Here is a 20627-nt window from a genome sequence, read left to right on the forward strand (position 1 = left end):
CTTAAATATAGACATGAGTCTTATAATTCCTTCATCTTTAAGTAACTGACTAACGTCCATGACTTCTACCTGGGATTTGAAATAGATGGTACTGCCACATCTTTAAGAAAAAATCAAATGTTGGTGGGTGTCTGCAAGATTTTTATTGAAAGGAGCATCAGTGATGGCTTCATACCTATAATGAGCCATTATCTGATGATTGTATTCATAAGTTTTCAACGACAGCTACTTAAAACAGTTATGGAGACTTTGCCTTCCAGTTTTCCTGATTTTAAACTTAGATTAAGTTTATGAGAACTAATCTGAATGAAGGAGTTGGGGATTGTCCAGGATTTATTAGAAATTCGGAGCTAGCTTATGTCTCAAGAGAAATCCAGCTTTTTTTGTTTCTTTTAGTCATAAAGTGATGCTGATTTGATGTGGAGTATTTTCATTGTATACTCTATTTTTTGTGGTTACATATAAACTGGATGATCTGTTGCTTGTCAAGCATAAAGAATGTGGAGATGCAGAAAAGGGAAAATGAGAAAGAGGAGGAGAGGGGTCAAGTCAAGTTCAAAAGGCTTAAGGCTGAAAGAAAGGGATGTGGAAAATGGAAAAGAAGACTATTTAAAGGGGAGTGGAGGAGAGCAGCACTGGGAAAACAAGGACAATAGCCCCGCTTTGGCATTTTGCAGGACAGAAGGGGGTTTAGCTGCTTCCCCATCCACTCAATTTGTGGAATTGATCCACTCCCTAATAGTGAGCAAAACAAAACAAAAAAAAATGTCTGCCTAAACCAGACAATTTTGTTTTGTTTTATTTATCATTTTACCGAACAAGTGCTGCAAAAGCTGGTGATGGAGAGATGAAAAACAGGTAAAGACAAATAAAGAGAAGACCACTGAGTACAAAGGCAGGAAGCTTGAATGTGTTGGGCCTCTGGCCAAGGTATGAGAGAGGTTACAGATACACTTTTCTAGCAAGAGGCTTGCCAGCTGTAGATGAAGATAAGAGGAGGAGGAGTGAAAGATGAAAAGAAAAGGAGCATCACATAGAAAATGGAGATGCGAGAACAGAAGTGTGGTGAAGAGACAAGGCTGCCGCATAGCTGCTGGAGAATGAGAGCAAAGAGAAAGAATGAGATAGACTGAGCAACAGGTAGCTCTCTGGAGGTAAGAGTGAGAGGTAAGAGGCTGAGAGTGGAGACAGGAAGGAGAAAGAGCGACAGATAGACAGGGAGAGAAAGTTAGAGAGGAGTGCTTGTGTTTTTGGAGATGTTATTGAGTCTAATAAGACCATGTTGTTGTAAGAAAGGCCAGGGCGGCTACTTTTATTCCCAGCAGCCCTACTCATCTTTTCTCTCGTTCTCGCTCTGCTCCTTTGTTCCTCGCCCACACTTAATCTGCTGAGGGAAAGAAGAGACATAGCTCTTTGATTTGAGGAGGGGAATGCAGTTGCAGGAAGTGTTCAGCTCTAAATATGAAGTAATTGCAGCTTCTTTCTCTTTTTTTTTTTTTTTTTTTTTTACTGCTGGAGATTGCAACACTCCCAACATTTTATATCTCTGATAACTGTCATATAGTGATGTATAAGTACTAGAGACACATCCAATATCTTGGAGCATGATCTGTTTGCTTATTTTTTTGGACTGTAGGGTTTGTTGGTCTGTAATTTGGAAGCATATTGAGCTGTGGGGTGGGTATTTGCTTGCTGTTGCAGGAATGAGTGAATTTGGTGTAGACGGAGAACAAACAGCAGAACAGCTCGTATTCAAACTTCATGCTGGTCCCCACAGCCCCAGTTTAATAAGCTCAAGCAGAGAGAGAAAAGCAGCAGCACTCTGTGTATTTGAATTTTTCTCAGTCTGTATACAGAACATTTGGGGAAGTGGTGGAGCTTTTACCTTTTCCTTGACAATTCTCTGACACGTGCAGTAACCAAATCAAATTTAAGTCATGTGCAAGTTATATGAAACAAAAAGTTTAACTTATCACTTAGCCATATAGTATGTCTTCACTATACTTACATGGCCACTGGGCAGAGTGGTTTGTATAATTGGATGTAGCTATTGAATTATGTATGCAGAGAATATAAAATAGTGCACCAGTGCATTTATTCCACTTAAGGTTTCTAAATGCATGAAGTTGGACACATTCTTCACATTGCCTTTGTCAGTATGATCATCTTCACTCAAAAATGCTCTTTGATCACTCTGTTCTGTCAAGCAGCCTCCTCACATGGACAGAAGTTTAAAGGAGCCCAAAGGTTCTCATGTCTTTGTTTCATCATTGCTTGAATGTTGTGATTAAAGCAGTAGCTAATATTACATCTTAATCTCATGACAGAACACGCAAAATGTTGCACTTTCACCATAAAAGCCTGAAAAACTGTACAATTACTATTAAGTTTCCATTTATCAGCATGCTTTATGTCTTATGTCTCAATACCATTTCATACACAATGATATCCAATTTACACATCTTCCTAGTCTTTAGCCACAAATAAATATAAGTACATTGGTGCTCAAAATACCCCTATGATGAGTCAAATCAATAGATCCAGATTTCCCTTGCCCGGAAGTGGGTCACCGGGGCATGGAGGCGAGCGCCTGGTGGCCGGACCTTTGCCCATGGGGAGCTGTCAACTGATCACCACCTGGTGGTAAGTTGGCTCAGATAATGGGGGAGTATGCCATTCAGGCTTGGCAGAACCAAACATGTTGTGAAGGTCAGCTGGGAATGTCTGGAGGAGGCCCTGTCAGTAAGAGTTTTAGCTCACATCTCCAGCAGAGCTTCAATCCACATCCTCTGCAGCATCGCATGGACATTGGTGACAGTTCCCCTAGAGTGGCAGACTGGGGTGTTGATCCCCTCTTCAAAAAGGGGCATCAGAGGGTGTGCTCCAATTACAGGGAGATCACATTCCTCAGTTTCCCTGGTAAGGTCTATTCAGCGATCTGAAGGAGAACAGTCCATCATATAGTCAAACGTCAGAGGAGGAGCAGTGTGATTTTTGTCCTAGTCATGGAGCAGTGGACCAACTCTACACTCTCTTCAGGGTCTGGGAAAGCCTCAGGATCCCCCCAGACGAGCTGGCGAATGTGGCAGGGAAGAGGGAAGTTTGGGCTTCCCTGCTTAGGTAACTGCCCTTGTCACCCGACCCCGGATAAACAGTAGAAAATGGATGGGTGGACATTGGAGGATAAGGCAGGGCAAATGGTTACAGTAACACTGTGTAACTTTCTGATCTTAAATATATGTGCTTATGACTCTTTTTGATGGCATAGTGACATCTTTTATGCACATTACTGGAGCCTTTGTTGCCCAGCAACATCCCAAGGCTGAGAAAATACACTTTACAACTTTTACTTTTGGACGCTGCATCACTTTACGATAAGTTTCGCTGCACACACTATGTCACACGCTAGCAACTGGATATCGACATACTAGCCATTTTGAACACGCTCTATAGCTGATTAATCAAAAATACAAGAGAACATTATTGGAAGACAAGACAAAAAGAAAGAGTGAAAGGGACAGAGCATGAGGTAAAACATAAGTCAACATTGGCCTGACTTTTACTGACTGGAAAGAGCTCAGAGTACAGGTAGGTAGGATGCAAGATGGATTGTAAAATATTCATCATTAGTGGGGCCTCACTGAGAAAATGTGCCACAGTTCAGTGGTTTCTCTTTAAGTTGCATTGCATGACACAGTTACAAAAGTTGACATGATTATGACAGATATTTAAGAACATACAACATGACTTATCTCATCCAGGCAATCACCTTTTTACTCTGCTGCCCTCTTGGAGGCACAAAGGGACTGTTAAGATGTGCACTTCAAAGCTGTAAAACAGATTTATTGTCAAAGAACTTAAAGATTGTACAATAAACTCATTCCAGTAAGGAGTGATCAATGAAAAAGATGCATGGGAGTTGAATTTAAAGAGGTTTTGTTTGATTAGACTAATGCATCATCTCAGTGGAGCAAATGCATGAGTGAAGGAAGGGTATAGAATAGGACCATCCAAAGTTTAAGTACTACTAGTGGATCAGCAATAATTCCAGATGGATAACTCTGAAGATTAGGCAATTCTGAGATCAGGAAGATGTGGATTGGGAGGAGGTGGGATGCAACAAAGAGGTATGACAGAACACAAGACTAAACGGTTATAAAGTAGTTAAAAAGAGGACTACTGGCCAAAGTTGTAACAACAATTTAACAGAGAGGAGAATTTAATAAAGTGGTAAAACGTAACAGGATGAAAAGCCCAAACAACCAACAATGAAAGCAGACATAATGGAAAAAAAAACTCTTACTAAATGCATTTGATTTACTAATTTAAATGATATCCTCATACAATTAAGTTTCTGGGTCCATTAACTTTTTTTCTTTTAATCTTTTTATATGCTTTGTGTTTTATTTTGCTGTGCTTATTATATTTTTATTACCCTTAAAGTACTGAGAAGAGTTGCAATAACTATCTGCTGTAATTATCGTTTCATTGCAGTTGCAGTGACAATAAAGGCATCCATTCATTTATATTTATACATCACTATTTCTGTCATCAGAATGCTGCCGTACAGAACAGCTGGAGATAATTTAACATCTTACAGTTAACCGTGGATTATGATACCAACACATTTTGGACAACTGGACAGATTTTTATGCTGAGCCATTTTTAGTGAGACTGGACTTGGTAAAACTTGCATTTGAATCAAATTATCAAAGCACTTTGATCAAGGAGCGATGTCACATGCATGTGCACAAAAGTTCATCCAGTGTTAGACAAACCTCTTGCTAGCAGTTACAAGGGGTTGTAAATTAATCACATGGGTTTTATATATAATTAAAGTTTCTTTCTGACTCATTTACCATCAAACTGGTGTCTGGCCCAAAATAATGAACACACCATTGGCTAGTTGCCTACCTTACATGTTACAATGTTGACACAGAATCCCTTCACCTGTTCTGCTTTCTATCAGTGCAGATGCAAAAAAAGGTAGTTTAAAACTTTTTGAAACAACCCCAGCTTACTTTTTTTCCCCTTCTCTTTTTTCGAAAGCATTTCACTCCAATGTAGAGTCTCTCTAATCTCTACATGAACAACAACATGGACACACAGATACACACACCCCAGATGCAATCAGTATGGCCTTTGGCTTGATCCATTGTGCTCTAATGATTAAGCCTTAGCCTTTCTTGGTGGTCAGCTGTGCTGCTGTGCATCTCATCACACCTCATTCATCACAGTATGCCTGTCTCCTACTCTGTCACATCAGCCTGCCACTGACCTCCTATTGACTCACACACACGGACACACTTGTTTCAGTTAAGTGACAGCACATTTTGCGTGTGATCTGAATGCAGTTCATTTCAGGTTCATGACAACATGCTCGAGCTTTGTCTGTGAAAATATATTTGCAGCATAACATTATCCCTGTAAATATTTTATTAAAGTGAAGAATTGCAGCGAATTTGACTATGATCTGTAGTTTTGGTGCATCACAATTGGAAAAAAAAGGTTTGTGAGGCATTTCCACTGAATATGCAGAAGATAATATTTCCATGGATTCCTGGGGCTTAATTTGGGGTCTCGGTTATAGAGATATTTCAAACATAAATCTTTTCTTACTGAGATAAGCTATGCGTGCACACATAAATGGTAAATCTACAAATTGCTTTAACAGCTTGACCTGCACATTGAATGTAAACCTTTTGTAATAATTCCAGCCCACCATGACTAAAATTACAGGATCAAAATTACAAAAAATGTGCCCAAATATATTCCCTCCATTATACTGTTGTAATATTTCCCTACCCTGTAACCTTTTTGTTAATTGGAGCACTGGTACAAAGGGCTTCTGTGTATTTGCACATAGATGACGGTTCTTCATTTGCTGCGAGCAGTTTTCCCTGTTATTACAGTTCTGAACCCTAGTGTAAAAGGTCAGTATGTATCTCTACCTCATGTGCATGCACACACATTCAGTGGTGTATACATACTAATGAGTACTGAACTGGTAGGACAATTCACCAAGTGGAGCTTATATTAACGGAATGAGAAAGCCGATTGGTGGAAAACCTTTTGGACAATTCTCTATTCCCCATTTTGGTTTTACTTTCACCTAAATATGATCCAATATCTTTGTAATTATGGCTCTCTGAAAGAAAAGCCTGGCTTGTGTTAATATATGGGAAGATGATACAGTATCTGAACAGCCTCTTGTGTTCTCTGTTCCTATGAAAAATGCAGTTTATTCTGCTTCATGTGTCCCTGTCCTAATGTAAGTCGGGGAAGAGACCACTGATGCACAGTGTGGTTAATCTTTGACCTGCCTACAAATGTTGTTTAAACAATAAGTGGCCAAAATATTAACATGCACTTTACATTCTTGGGTGTTTCAGCTCTTTCTTCCATTCAGTTCCACCCTGATGTTCAGCTATTCCACTTAACTTAACTCTTCTCTCCCTCGTCTTTGGGAGTGAAAACATCTTGTGACAGCAAACATCAATTCCTATAAAATCAGCAACCGACAGTGACATACACAAGAGACCGGGCCACGCTTCATCCCCAAGACTAATCAGTCAGTTGATAAGGCATTGGAAACGAAGGGCCACGTCCCAGCAGGAGAGCAGAGGGTGGTCTCTCAGAGGACAATGATGGGCGGTGTACTAAACTGGAACTCTCAACACAAGTTCGGGCCTAATCGTCTCATTGTTTCTGTTCTGCTTGAAAGGATCAGCAGCCATATTAAGCTCCTCAGGGTACCGGCCCTCAGCTGCTCTCTGCCATCTTGCTTTGTCTTCATGGCTGTTGTTTGTGTTTATGAAGAATAGCCATGTATTTCCTCTAGCTTTGTTTGATGATTTTTTTTTGTGTGTGTGTGTTTAATTTTTTTTATTTTGTCTACTTTTATTATTTTTTTTCTGAACTGTTGCATTTTCACAACTACAAATAACTAGCAGCTTGCCACTTAATATGTATTTAGCATTCATTAATGAGGTTAGAACCTTATTGCTATTTCTGTCACTTTATTGTTATCTTCTTTTACCGTGGGTCAAATTGCTCTGAGCTGTTATGAATCAGAAACATGAAAATCTAATGTTCAATTACTTCTCAAGAAATGATTAAATAATTTTATAAGGCCTGATAATAGTGCTATGATTTATTAATACCGAATCATTTAATATTTTATTGTATGGGCATCAAGAGAAGGCAAGCAGCACTATTTGAGTGAGCTGCTCAATTTCCTGCACATAAAAAAAAAATCATAAATACGAGGAAAGTTGCAGGTATTTCAGGCATTCTGCTCTTTTATTTATAAAGAACATCATTTCTGCTCGGCTTTTTAAAACCTACAATCCCCCTCACTATCACATATGTTTTAGTTTTGGATAATTGAGCTGTTTCTCCATCTGTAGAACGCAGAGGGTGGTGTAAACTGTCCGCTACATTTCAAATGTGTATTTGTTTCTAGTTTCAATGGTAAAATAAAATCTGATCAATGATTAAATCCACAGAGGGAAAAAATAAAGTAAATGTAGCTTTTAATACATAGCAGCAGTTTACTTTTTTTTAATTAGTTTAGACTTTTCATAACGCTTTCAGGACTGAAAATACATCAAGCTTTGATCAGTCTGTAATCATGCAATTGCATTTGATGTCAAATTATTCAGTGTTTGTATTTTTAGCCAAATACAGAGTTAAGTAGGCTTGTACATAAATGCGAATGCTGTACTGAATGTGGACATATTAGTTAATGCAACATTGACATTAATTCAACTTTGGGTGCATTTGCACCAGCTTTACTTAATGCAACCATAGTTTGTTTGGAAAGTCTGGTTTGTTTGGGGAAATGTGAATGTGAAGCCAAATTCTGATAAAAAAAATGCAAACTCTGGTGCACCTGAAATCCTAAGTCTCAGTTCCAGTAAACCAAATGCAGGACATGGACCACAATTTATGTGGTGGAAACAGTAGTTTTCATGCTTTAACCAATACATGAGCGACTTGTTTTGTTTGTTGTTTACCTTGTCTGCTCCTTCAGTAATTCTTCCTGCCTCTGGCAAGGAGGGTAATACTTTATTAAAAAGATTCAGTTTGTTTGGCTAAGAGCAGAGTGAAAGCAAAGTCAAACCGGCTGAATGCTGCAGACCTCAACTGAACCGAGGCCCTCATTGTACCGAGTCTAGCAGACTACAAGGTGTGACAAACAACTAATCTTTTGCATAGCAGCAGAATGACATGAACATTTAAATGTTCACTTTTAATAATTTGTGTGGAATATCTAGTCTAAGACGGAAACCAAAATCCACAAACAAGCACCTAAAAGGGTAAAGAAAATGTTGTGGGGCAATACGTACATAGATGGAGGATTTCAACCAGTTCAAAATGGAATAACAAATAACAAAAAAACTAAGATTTATAGTAAAAGAAACAACAGTGAGATCTCAGTTAGTCAGCTGTGAATATTATGATGATTTGTACTTCAATTCTGCTTTGTTTATTTCTTTATTATAATCTGTAAACAGTAAAAGATCAGAAATCAGGGTGGGCCATGTAATGGGTAAGCCTGCTTCTTCCACAGCATTAGCTCATGCCTGTGTGGAAGTATGTACCATCTGCCGATAATCAAGCTTAGGAAGTCTGGGATTTGTGAAGGCTTTTTATGTGCATTGTGGTAACTGTCCTATTTCCCTGTTTCTCAAACTGCCTCCATGTTCCAGCACATTATGCTGTCATGCAGCATCTGTTTTGTTTACCTGTGGACACGTTTCAGACTCTCCCAGCAGAGCTGGTGAGATTAGATTTTATTTTATTTTATTTGTTTTTATTTATTTTTAAGCCCTAATAATAAAGCGTGTGTTTTAAAGGTGTAAATGTATGAATCAGCTTTGAAATGAGTTCAGCATAACTAGGGATCAAATATAAACCCTGACACTGCAAACCTGATCGCCCACCTATCTGCGGTGTTACATGCTAAACTTAGGTTAAGGTAGCAACACAACCATGCCAGAAGCAGAAGGAGAGAGCCTGAGAAAGAATGGAGAGAGCGGGAGAGGGAAAGCGTGTAGCCCCTGAAGGCCTCAGTCCTATCTGTCACTGTGGCACAGCCAGCGGCTCGCCCTGTAAGTGATCCATGGACACAAAGTCTACAGGTCAACCGTGACAGCCTGCTTGGTGTGTGTGTTTGTGTCTCATGAGGACGTGGGCGGGTACATGAGTGCATCTGCATTCTGTCTCCCTCGATGCCAGTGGCTGTCAGTTTTCATCTCCTGTTATAGAAAGCAGAGATCTGTGTGCAGCAGGTGTGTGTGTGTATGTGTGTATGTGTGTGCGTGTGTATGGTCATTTGCTGCTAATGAAATGACATGCAGCTAGAAATGTGGCAAGGGGCATCACAGGGTTAGAGATGCGGCAGTGCAATATGTTGCCACAGCAACAGTCAATGAGACCTTGTCCACGTGAGAGAGTTAGCAGGAGAGGAAAGGGGTGGAAGCTAGTCAAAGTGAAGCAGTTGCCATAGCGACTCTCCATTGCAGCTGCCTGTAAATTTCACCCTAAAGTGAGTGTGTCTGCTGGACAGATGCACACATTTTGCTGTCATGGCTGTGTATACATGTATTCACAGGTGATAGCTCAGTAAGTACTTGATGTGTGTGCTAGCAGGTATGTAATGTGCAGGATTTTTAAAGCAGCTTTCAAAAAGAGCCAAACATCCTCTATTTCTCATCCACCCCCTCCTTCATAACAGATGCTGTAGTGGTTATTTATGTGGTTGATGTGCTCTATTGCTCTCTCGTATCCCCAGGCCTGCACGTACACTCACGTATAAACACACAGAAGGCAACAAGAGCTGTCACTGTGCCACAGTGCTAAGCCCTGTGTGCCATATGCTACCATGGGCTCCTGGCAGGCACTAGCATCGCAGCCCACAATCAGCTGGGAGAACAGTTCAAAGGCCAACGAGGATCCATCAGGGACCATCTTGCATGTGTATACAGCACTGCAGGAGTGGGTTTCTATTGAAAATTTTCATGAATATTCCCAAAATTATCTGCATGTATTATTCGCAAAAGTCTGCTTAACTAAATGCCTTCAGCTCTCTCCTATAAAATCCATGTTTCTTTTCAAAGTAAACATTTGAGCAAAAATACACTAACACAATGAATCTATAAAACATTCAACTCTATTTACATAGCACTTTTCAAACACATGCAGCCCAAAAGCAAATCTTCAAGACTCACAAGTCTGGAAATGAAGGAAAAGATGAAGAAAAAAGCTACTTTCATGTTGAAGTGAAATTAAATCACTGCAAAAATGTTCTTATCTTATAAATAGAACAAGTAAGTCATACCAGGAAGCAACCCTTTAACTCTTACATTGTTTTTCAGATGGTAGAACATGACATTTTAATGTGAGACATTTTTGTTATCTTTTACCATTTTTCTACCTCAAGGCAAAACCCACTAAGAGTTTGAGCCAGTACAAAATGATAGCATCCAAGAAAATCATGTTTTCTAAAGATTCCCCACAAGGGAACTGACCTAGAAATAGTTTGATATGGCTGTCCATGCAGCTCAGAGCAAGTTGCACTTTGCATTTATGGGAGTTCTAACCTCTGAGGTGCAAAATGAAATGCAGAAATTATGGTAATTCGTTGCAAATGTGATGTATTCGGTGCCAGTGGCCTTTTATTATGTGGTGATTGCACACAGAATGCATGAATATCAGCTTTACTGACCCATCTTAGGTGCATTTTTTCATGCTATGTCTTCTTTTTGCCTTCTAAAGGGTGCTTGTGGAGACCAGTTGTTTTTTCCAGTTGCCATCACAAATATTTTGACGCAGTGTTAATACGTGTATTTGCAGCTGGTAACAGCAGCTGTTCTTGACAGCAGTTCCAATAACAAATGCTTTGTTGTGCACATAGTATGTACATTCTCATTTTCAACTATTGGTCCATGTCTAAATAAATGTTGTGCTCTTAATAAATAATCTAGTGCAGGTGAGATGAGTTGCTCATCCAGTTTCTCATTACTTGCTTGCATTTGCAGAGCACTGGTCAATCTGGGACTTGGTGTGTGAGAAAAACTGTCATAATAAACATGTTAGCTCAAATATTAATCATTAGCCACTGATTTCTTCTAGGCATTATTTCTTTAATTAGCTGGAAATGCTTGTGGTGATTCGTGTAGTTTTCCTTGTCATAGTCTGTTGTCTTAAATCTACATGACATTAGGCTCATTTTTTAAATCTGACATCCAGCTACAGGGATCTGTGGAGTTCTGTAGTTTTATTCAGCCGAGCAGTTTGCAGTTTAATCAATATATTATGCCTGAACACAATGTTTGATGAAAGAAAATATGAGATTTGTAAACACACTTCATTACTCTTTTCTTTAATGCTTTCTATTCCTTAATTTTCTCCTCCATGTGTGCAGATATCCGTGACCGCAGGAAGAAGCCCGTGATGCTGTTTATTCATGGAGGCTCCTACATGGAAGGCACTGGAAACATGTTTGATGCGAGCGTGCTTGCCGCCTATGGCAACGTGATTGTGGTGACCATGAACTACCGGCTGGGTGTGCTTGGTAAGTGAGCTTGTATTCAGCTCTACCACTTAGATTTGAACTCAACCATTCAGACTTTTTCACTTACAAACAGTTATTCCCTTACTTGCACCTAGTTTGCCCCATCAGTCATACAAACAAGTCTCTTTTCCTCAGTAGATTCTACAGCTTTAATATGAATTGATTTGGTTGGTGATGGATGATTTTAATAAAGTTCATCAGCGTAATGACAACCAGTGCAGGTGTCGATCATGAAGGTTCACCTCACCAGAAGTCTGACTTCTTTAGCTGATTTTTCTTGTTTACATAAAGTAATTGTGTTATAGAGGTTTTGTGTAGACTCTCCCGCTACTGGAAAAATGCTGCATTCATGTGTTTTCTGTACTGTAGACATACACACCAGTAGTCAGACAGTAAGGCTTGAAGTGTAACCCCCTACTTTTTGCGTAATTCCACCCACTGCCGAATTTGAAAAAAATGCCTGAAACTGCAAGGGTTGGGGTTGGAGATGTGGGGTGCTCAGGGAGCAGAGAGTGGATGGGTCAGGATACACAGGCAGAAATGATGGACTTACAGCAGCTCAGCTAACTGGCAAGATGCAAAGTGAGATTCACAAAGCACCTATGCCACCGAGCGTCTTTGAGGTGGAAGACTTTTCCCCTCCTGAATCTCCTCAGCTACACACGAACAAGGTGGTCCTGAACCGTATCAGTCTGAGCGCTGTTACGCTGGCCTGTCAGCAGCTCCAGCAGCTCTGGAAAGCTGTGGAGACTCGCGGCAGGTTGTGGCAGCTGCAGGAAGTGCTGCTGGATGTTGCCGCTGCAATGATTTGAGCTGCTGTCTGTCACCAGATGAGGATCAGCAGATAAAGAATAAAGTCCGGTGTTACTTTTACACCCCTCAAAAGCACAAATCCATCCCATTTAGGAATATTTAATCAGAAACTTTGTAAAAGAATAGAAGTCTAAAACTAGCAAATCTACACCAGATAAGTTCACATCCCTTCATATGCGTGGTTTTTCAATGCCTGCAAGACAAGGACCCATCTATCAGCATCTGAAAGGGGGGGGCTGTGAGGTTTTTAAAATTTTCTCATGACGTAAATAACCTCTCTATGCAACGAAAAACATAACCCAGTTTTACCCTGTAGAGGGCATCATGAGCCATTTTTACCCATTTTTGGGTGCACTACCCTTTAATGGGAACTGTTGTTTTTTTCTTTAATTACTCCATTGTAATTTTTTCTACTAATCTTCTATATGAACATTTATTTTTAAGAAGAAAGAGGTTACAAAATTGCACTTGCATCTACCAGGCATTAAGAAATGCTGATCAGTGGCTTGAGCATGATCTCTATTTCTTTTGTATTTCAACATTCATGTTTGCCGGAAGGGCAAACATTCACTACCTTAAACTTGTCTTGCACCAACATCTTTCTTTCATGTGACCGCTATTCCTTTATTTATTGGCCTGCTGAGTCTATTTGCCAGTAACACCCGCAGAAAGCGCTTTATGAAAGGGAATTTAAGAGTGGAGCAAGCATGCAAATCAGACACTGGTCTGCCACTTTTACTGACACAAAAATGCACCTCACAACTCATTTTAACTGCATGACTTGCTTTGCATATCCAATCTCTAAATGTCTGTTTTGTTGCTGTGTAAGTCATTCCACAAAGAGCAAGAATTGTAAAGAGAAAAAAATGGAAAAGGAAATCCCTCTCGAGAGTGTTTTGGGAGTAGAGACTTGCTTATGATGCACTAGACGCAGTGCAGTAAAAGTGAGGGATTTGGGAGGTGTTTAAGGTTGGCTTTACAGGCCAAATGTTGCACACCATAACCATCCTGCTCAGGTCTGCTTCAGTCAAACATGCTCTTCAGTACAAGTTTGTCATCCTTTTCTGAAAATACCCTCGACTTCTCCTCTTTGTTACTCACTGCACTCTTGTCTCGCTCCATTGAGATCAAGTAATTTAGCTTGAAGAGGAGGAACATGCCTCTAAGGAGGCAGGTGCTAACTAAAAGAAACTAAGTGCATTAGATATTTCATTAGCTGAAGAGAGAGTGGGCTCCTGGAAGCTGTTTCAAAAAGGGCTTTGATTTGTTTTGTGGCTCTCTTAAAGAAGATTACTGTGTTGTTTTCAGAGCACTTACACTGGCTGTACAGTAGTGGCAGGTTTTCATTTGCATGTACTTGTTTAAAGTGTTTTCTTTTAATGCATCTATGCAAAGTTCATCATGGAGAAACATGGCAGTACTACTCCTCCCAAAGTATAACCTAGTTCATGGTTATCTGGATCAGTTTCATGACAATATAACTGATTCCTGATCTACTTCGCTAACTACACACACTTTTTTTAGCTGAGTAAACTGCTTGTTTCTAACTTTTTTGTTGTAGGTATGGATAAAAAATGTGTTCTATTTTTGTTTTGAGTCTAATAGCTGCCACTTATAGTAATTTGTTGGGATTTAATATTAGATCCGTTAATGCTTTAATTCATTTGTGACAGTTGCTAATTGACACAAAATGGGTTTATGAGACAGAGGCACACCTCAGTCATGCTGAGTGGAAAGTGTTTCTTTAAAGTCTTGTTTTATGCCAGCTTGAGCCGGGTATGTTGAGCTTTGGATGGATGAAAAATAATCCTGTACAGAAGGCATCTAAATAAGTGGATTACTAAGAGGGAAAGTTTAGTTTTCAAGGGTGATGAAATGAGTCAGAACTATCAGCAGCTGCTCCAAGTTGTGTACTGAATTTGAAAGATTTATTTAGTGTGTAATTTCTTAACTAATTCACTTCACTTATTTATTTACCTTTTGGATTTCTACATTCCTTCCAGGTATCCTTTACATCTTTCTATCTGAAACACTCCAGCAGAACCTCCCCTCAGTGACACTCTCAACGCATTCCTTGAGTCAAGGAGAAAGTAAATTGAGGGGGAGACTTAGTTATTTGTATGCAAAGAGACAACCTCAACTATCTCTCAAATATGAGAGCCATCCAGTGCAATTTGGCCATGATTGGTGGAAATGTGAGTAATCTTTCACCCCATGCATCTTATATGATGGATTATATTTTCTGTTTGCTGAGACAGAATCACAGCAAAGCCAGTGTGAGAGTTAGATACGTGTATTTTTCTTTTGTGTGTTGTGCATGTGTGTGCGTTTAGCAGTGGTGTGCACCATGAACGTATAGCTGCATGCATTCATGCATATCAATGTCTGTTCTGCAGATACACTGTGCAATGGTTACCGCTGTGTTTGTGTTCCTGCCTCAGCAGTCCGACATGCCGATTTGGAAAGGCAATCCAGGAATTATTGATACAGGCGCCACATGTGGTGATGTGGAATCTAGACTCAATAAATAGTGTTTGTGTGTGTGTGTGTGTGTGTGTGTGTGTGTGTATGTGTGTGGCTGTATTTCTGTGCAGACAGAAATCTCTGCGTAAGTCAATCTTTGATGTCAAGTGTCTGAGCTCTAATGCACATCGATAGTGTAAGTTAACTGTGGAAGATGTCAGCCCTTTTGTTTGGGTTCACTAAGAAAACCACAAATTACTATGAGGGTTGCAACGTATTCCATCACAATATAGGTTTAATTTAGCACAATTTAAATGACCAAGATCCTATAAATAATTGGAGTTGGAGATTAGTTTATTTGAATAAGTACTGGGTTTTTAAGATTTAAAGCTGGTTCTTTTAAAGCATGCCAAACACATGTTGTATGTGGACAGCAGAAAATGGGCATTTCTGTGGAATTTCATGGATTTAAGACATTGGAATGTCTTAGCACTTTGAAATCTGATGGAAAAATCTAATTACATACTTCAGATACTTTTCTAAACTAAATAAAAAATATTGCACCTATTGTGACATGTAGCGATATAAGTATTTTCTACCTTTTTAAACCTTGACAATGTTCACCTTTTTATTTAGGGACACTGCTAAAACTGAAAAAATTGCATAAAAATTACTACCATGTTTTGTTTTTGTTTTGTTTTGTTTTCATTTTTTTAAGCTAAAGCATCTTGGTGGCCATGTGCTTAAGTGCATGTAAAAAGTGCTTTTGACATGTATCCATTAAAACCTACCAAATAGCATCCTGTATCATGATAAATCTTTTTTTTTTTCGCCCAAACTATCATCATTTCCTAAACCTAGACAAAAATGTTTAATCCTAAACCTAACCACGTATCTCCAGTTCTAACCTAACTGATGAAAATGAAAAAATTAGGGGTCAGACCCCTGCAGCGTCAGGCCTTGTGGCGTTATTTCTTTTTCTTTTGTTTCTTGTTTCTTTTTGTAATTAAGAATTAGGAATCCCTGTTGTTTCAGAAAGACATATGCTTCTTATTTCAGGGTACAGAGAAATGGTCTCTCTCTCTCCCTTTCTCTCTCTCTCTCTACACACACACACACACACACACACACACACACACACATATATATATATATATATACATATATATATATATATATATATATGTATATATGGTCTGAGCTTTGGTGTCATTATTTATAAGTGTATCTCTCAGTTTTTTGTACCTTGCAACACCTGTCGTTTCGGAGAAGACAGCTACCAGTCAAACACACCTCTAGCCCAATTATAAAAGGTCACAGTAAAGTGTTGATGTCGTAGTTCACATCCTCAGTGATGACAGCATCACAGATAACAACAACTTAAGTCAACTTTTTCTCCACAATTTAGCTCCCCTTTTCTTGTTTCTGCTTTTCTACCTAAAATCACCTTGTGGGAACCAAGCCATCTATCCATCTATTCTAAACCCTTCACATCATCTCATTAGGGAACCATAATCCCAGTTAGCAGAGCTGCTTTGTGTCCTCTGCATAGAGCACCTCCAATAACTGTTTATTTAAGAGATTAAAGTTGTATAAGATTATGTTTAGCATAAACTTTTTCAGTTTGGCTTCTTTAATGTGGAAAAAGTAATTTAGGAATAGAGGCACTGTTGGGATTATATTAAGTTAATTTATATTTCCATTTAACACTTAAGCTTTGTAAATAAATTGAGTTTTCTTTGCTCTGCTCTCTGCTAATCTCTCTTCTCTTGGCTTTATCTGGATACTTGTATTTGTACATAGATAATAGTGTATATATGAGAATTTAAGGAAACACACAAAAAATATCAAACACAGAGAGATAAGAATGTTGTTAACAGAGGATGGGAATCTGTTTTGTCTTTTTTTCCACTGGCACACTTAGTAGCAGCTGCATCTCCAGCCCTGCCAGTGTTACACAAATGCTAACCATCGTGGCATCATACACACAGTACGACACGCCTAACTCCATCCATATGCTGATATGGAAATGTAGCCATGTGCTGCCTGAAAGGCAAATTTGGCTCTGAAGGGGAGAAAGAATCAAAGAGTCTCCAGCTAGGTCTCCGCAGGGAATTTGGTGGAGTTAAATATGTAATGAAAAGCTTTACCAGGCCACCGAGCACTTGACCTTGCCTCGGCTGCCTTAGTGACAGGCGTGCTTACAGTACATGTGTGTGGTTTTTTATGCCTCCACTGCCTATGTGAGAGAGGGAGAGATGAAAGTGAGACCATGCTTTCACTCAAATATTAGCAATGATGATGAGAGCCGAGAGGTGGAACAGCTCAGTTCAAAGCTTCCAGCTGTTTTTTGGTGCTGCAACACTAACACTGACTTACAATGCACAATGTGTACTGTGTATCTGTGTGTGCGAACATACGTGAAATACTCACACAAACAATGAATATAGGTTGAGAGATTTTGAGAGAAGAGAAGTGACAGTGGGAGAGAGATGAGAGTGAGGGCAGAGAGCAGGAGGAGGGGGAAGGAGCAGGGAAGAGGGGCTCCATTTGCCTGTGATGCTAAAAATAAAACCTGCAGAGCCGCTTTTGAGAATGCACCAGAGCAGACAGGCATCTAGAGCACAATTGTATATGCTCTGTACTGCTTACTGTGCATATGCATGCAGCAGCGATGGCTTCTTTTGCAACACTATGAGCCAACTCTTAAACACATCAACTGCAAGCACACATGATCTTGAATGTTTACGCTTGGGAGATCATGCTGCTTCACTCTTATATACTGCTCCTTTTGAATTGGTATTCAGAGAAAGTGGATGTGAAAAGTGCCTGCTCAAGCCTTCAGCAGGGGGTCTTTAATGTGTGCTTGTGTGTCTGTGTGTGATCATCCTGTGAGAAGAAATCAGCCTGAAACGTGACCTGACAGGACCAGAGACGATATTAGGACACACACCGGCTGAACACTACGGAACACTTGCGCACACTCTTGAACTGTTCTCAGTCTCCATAGCAACTCCTGACAGAATTGATGAGCAAAGTCCTATTGACTCTTTGTAATGTGGGTGGGTAGTTGGGGGGGGCATATAAGGGCTGTGGTGTCTTAAGTGTGTATTGGGTGGTATAGAGTGTGACTTTGAGAAAGAGGACAGGCTGGTCCCCTATATTCTGAGAGGGGATTAGCACGTCAGCTGGCCTTCATCACACACATAGTCTGACACACATTCCCATGAGGAAGTGAAGTGCACACAGGCGCCCTCCTTCACTGTCTGTGACACATTAACACAGTCGCAGGCATGTTTTCAGACACCCCTCAGAACTTCTCTTTCCTGCTCCCTAGACATTGTTTCTCCTCCATTTGTCCTCAAAACTAGCCTTCCTTTCCTATCTCCTGGTTTCCTTCAGCTCAGCCTCTCTTCTCCTCACATTCTCTCCTCCTCCTCTTTCATCCTATAGATTTTCCCTACTTGAACATGCTACACTATCAGCATTAATCTCATTCCCACAAGAAAATTAATCCCACCTGAAATGGCATGTCTTGAATGGCAAAAGAAAATGAGAGTAAGGGTTTTAAGTGTTTACCTCCATCTGTTAAATTGCTGCAGACCAAGCTGTGGTCATTTTCTAAAAGAACATCAGTTAAAAAAATCTGGATTATAAAACCTTAAAATACTTTGGGTCTCCTTCCCTTCAGATACAGGAATTAACCCTTTACTTCTGCATGAAAGAGTTGCTGGAAGCCATCTTTTATTTATTCTGGGATTTTGCAGCCTGAGCCACTGTTGTTCAGATTATGGTTAGTGTAAACCTCCCGAGGCGTCAGTTTGAACTAAGACAGTTGGAATGAGCGTGTTGCAGCTAAAGTTGCTTCTTTAGGATCACATTCAGGAATTAAATAGTCAAACAACTTTGAAAGCTTAAAGCATTTGCCTTGTTTCCTTTCTTTTTCATGGCAATCTTCATCTGTTTTGTTAAAACAGTAAAACAGTATTTGTTCTCACATGATTCAACATCAAGTCAAACACATTTATTAACATTTTAATGCACACTAAACCTTAGACGCTGTTAATCTGTCCTCATTTTGTCTGGTCTCCTGTTCCATCCTTCCTCCTTTCCCCATTATTTGCCATGGGCGCTCTTAAAATCTGAGTTATGGGGCAGATTATGCTGATGTATGTTTCACATGTCAAACAATCAGCTTTGTAAGTGTGAAACCACGAGCTGGTAATAGCTGGGGATGGATCATCATTACAGTGGGATGACAGCCGTTTGAATCATAGCACAGCGCTACAGACCTAACTGGGAGACTCAGTTCTCCCACAGGGACAGCGGAGTTGTTTTTGGAGCCAAAATAGCATCCCGTGCATCTGTACATAGAGATTGGCTCTCATAAAGATGAGCTGTCAGTGAGTGTAAACACTACGGCTTCAAAGATGAGCCATTGGTATTAGTATCTGAAGTCTGCTCTGATATTGTGCATTTGTGTCAGCCTCTAAGCTTTTTCCGCATACAGCCAACACAACAACGTTATTATTAACATATGGCATAATAATTCAGCAGTGCTGTGTGTTGTGTTCTTGCTGCTGTAGGCTCTATTTGTTTCTTTAAGGGTCCATTAAATAGAAGTATTTGTTTTGGACGCTAAGAAGAAATAAATCCTGCACCAAAATCTAAATGTGTTTTCTTGCTTCCTGTGTTTTGTTTGCCTTCATTACCGTTTCTTCTGCTACTTGTTTTGTCTTGGCTGAGTTCCTGTACTTTTCCTAAACAGTAATTTTGCAGAAATGGATGTAAAAATCTTACCATCACCCTAACATCACTTATATTTTATGCAACAGGCATAGCCTTTTGTCATCATGTGAATGGAGAGGTTATAATACCTCTTCCATTCATTTCCACATTGCATTGCCTTACCTAATAGTCTTCCCTGGCTGCAGTCATTGCTGCTAGAGAAAGAGATTTCTGCTTATGCAACTGTTAAATTCCAGTGTTGTTTAATAACTAAGAACTAAAACCTGAGGCTCTATAAGACATCGTTTAGAATGATTAAGCTATTTGGACCAGAGAAAAACTGTGAGTGATGACATTTTCATAGTGCTTTAGTGGGAAATGGAAGTAGAAGAAGAAAAAGTGATTTTCAGATTGAAATATGGAAGACAAGAATGTTAGATGGAAATTCAATGATACGCTTAGTAACAAAATGGCAGCCTTACACTACAGCTTTGAATTTCTTCTTCCCCTCTTTTTTAGACTATTTGAAAATTGACAAATAAATGAATAAAAAAATAGTAGAGTAGAGGAAGCTTAATGCCTTCAAAGTCTGGAGCATATGTACACCTGAAATACCTGGAACAGGACCTAAAAGATGCATCTGTTCTTTCCGTTGATCTGTTGGTTTGCCAAAGCCTTGTCAGAAATGATCTCTATAGAAGACATAAAGAAAAGAGAAACAGGGAGAGGAAAGGATGAGCTATACCTAATGACACAAGAATTGGACCAAAAATCAGTGGAAACAGACCTCATGGAGTAATGAAGGCTGCCCAGAGCCTCTTAACATTATTGAAGCGGTGTGGAATCATCTTGACATAAAACAAAACACGAAGCAGCAATGTTTGAAAAAAGAGCTTTAAAAAGTCCTTTAAGAAGCCTGGAAAAATATTCTTAAAGACTACTTAAAAAAAAATAACAAGAAACCTTTTCTGAGAGGGTTGAGGTGTCCTACCAAATATCGACTTTTGTTGAAGCTTTTTATAATTAGACAAATGTAATGCTG

General features: G+C 39.5%; 1 protein-coding gene across 1 annotated transcript in view; it reads left to right on the forward strand.

The window, feature by feature from the left end:
* nlgn2a (neuroligin 2a) overlaps positions 1-20627 on the forward strand; it is a 213751-nt gene that overhangs the window by 127922 nt on the left and 65202 nt on the right. Inside the window, exon 4 of the mRNA XM_041984710.1 lies at positions 11432-11581. Within this exon, the coding sequence (XP_041840644.1) occupies positions 11432-11581 (150 nt within the window). The remainder of the gene's footprint in view (positions 1-11431; positions 11582-20627) is intronic.

This window comes from Melanotaenia boesemani, chromosome 5, assembly GCF_017639745.1.
Source record: "Melanotaenia boesemani isolate fMelBoe1 chromosome 5, fMelBoe1.pri, whole genome shotgun sequence".
NCBI lineage: Eukaryota > Metazoa > Chordata > Actinopteri > Atheriniformes > Melanotaeniidae > Melanotaenia > Melanotaenia boesemani.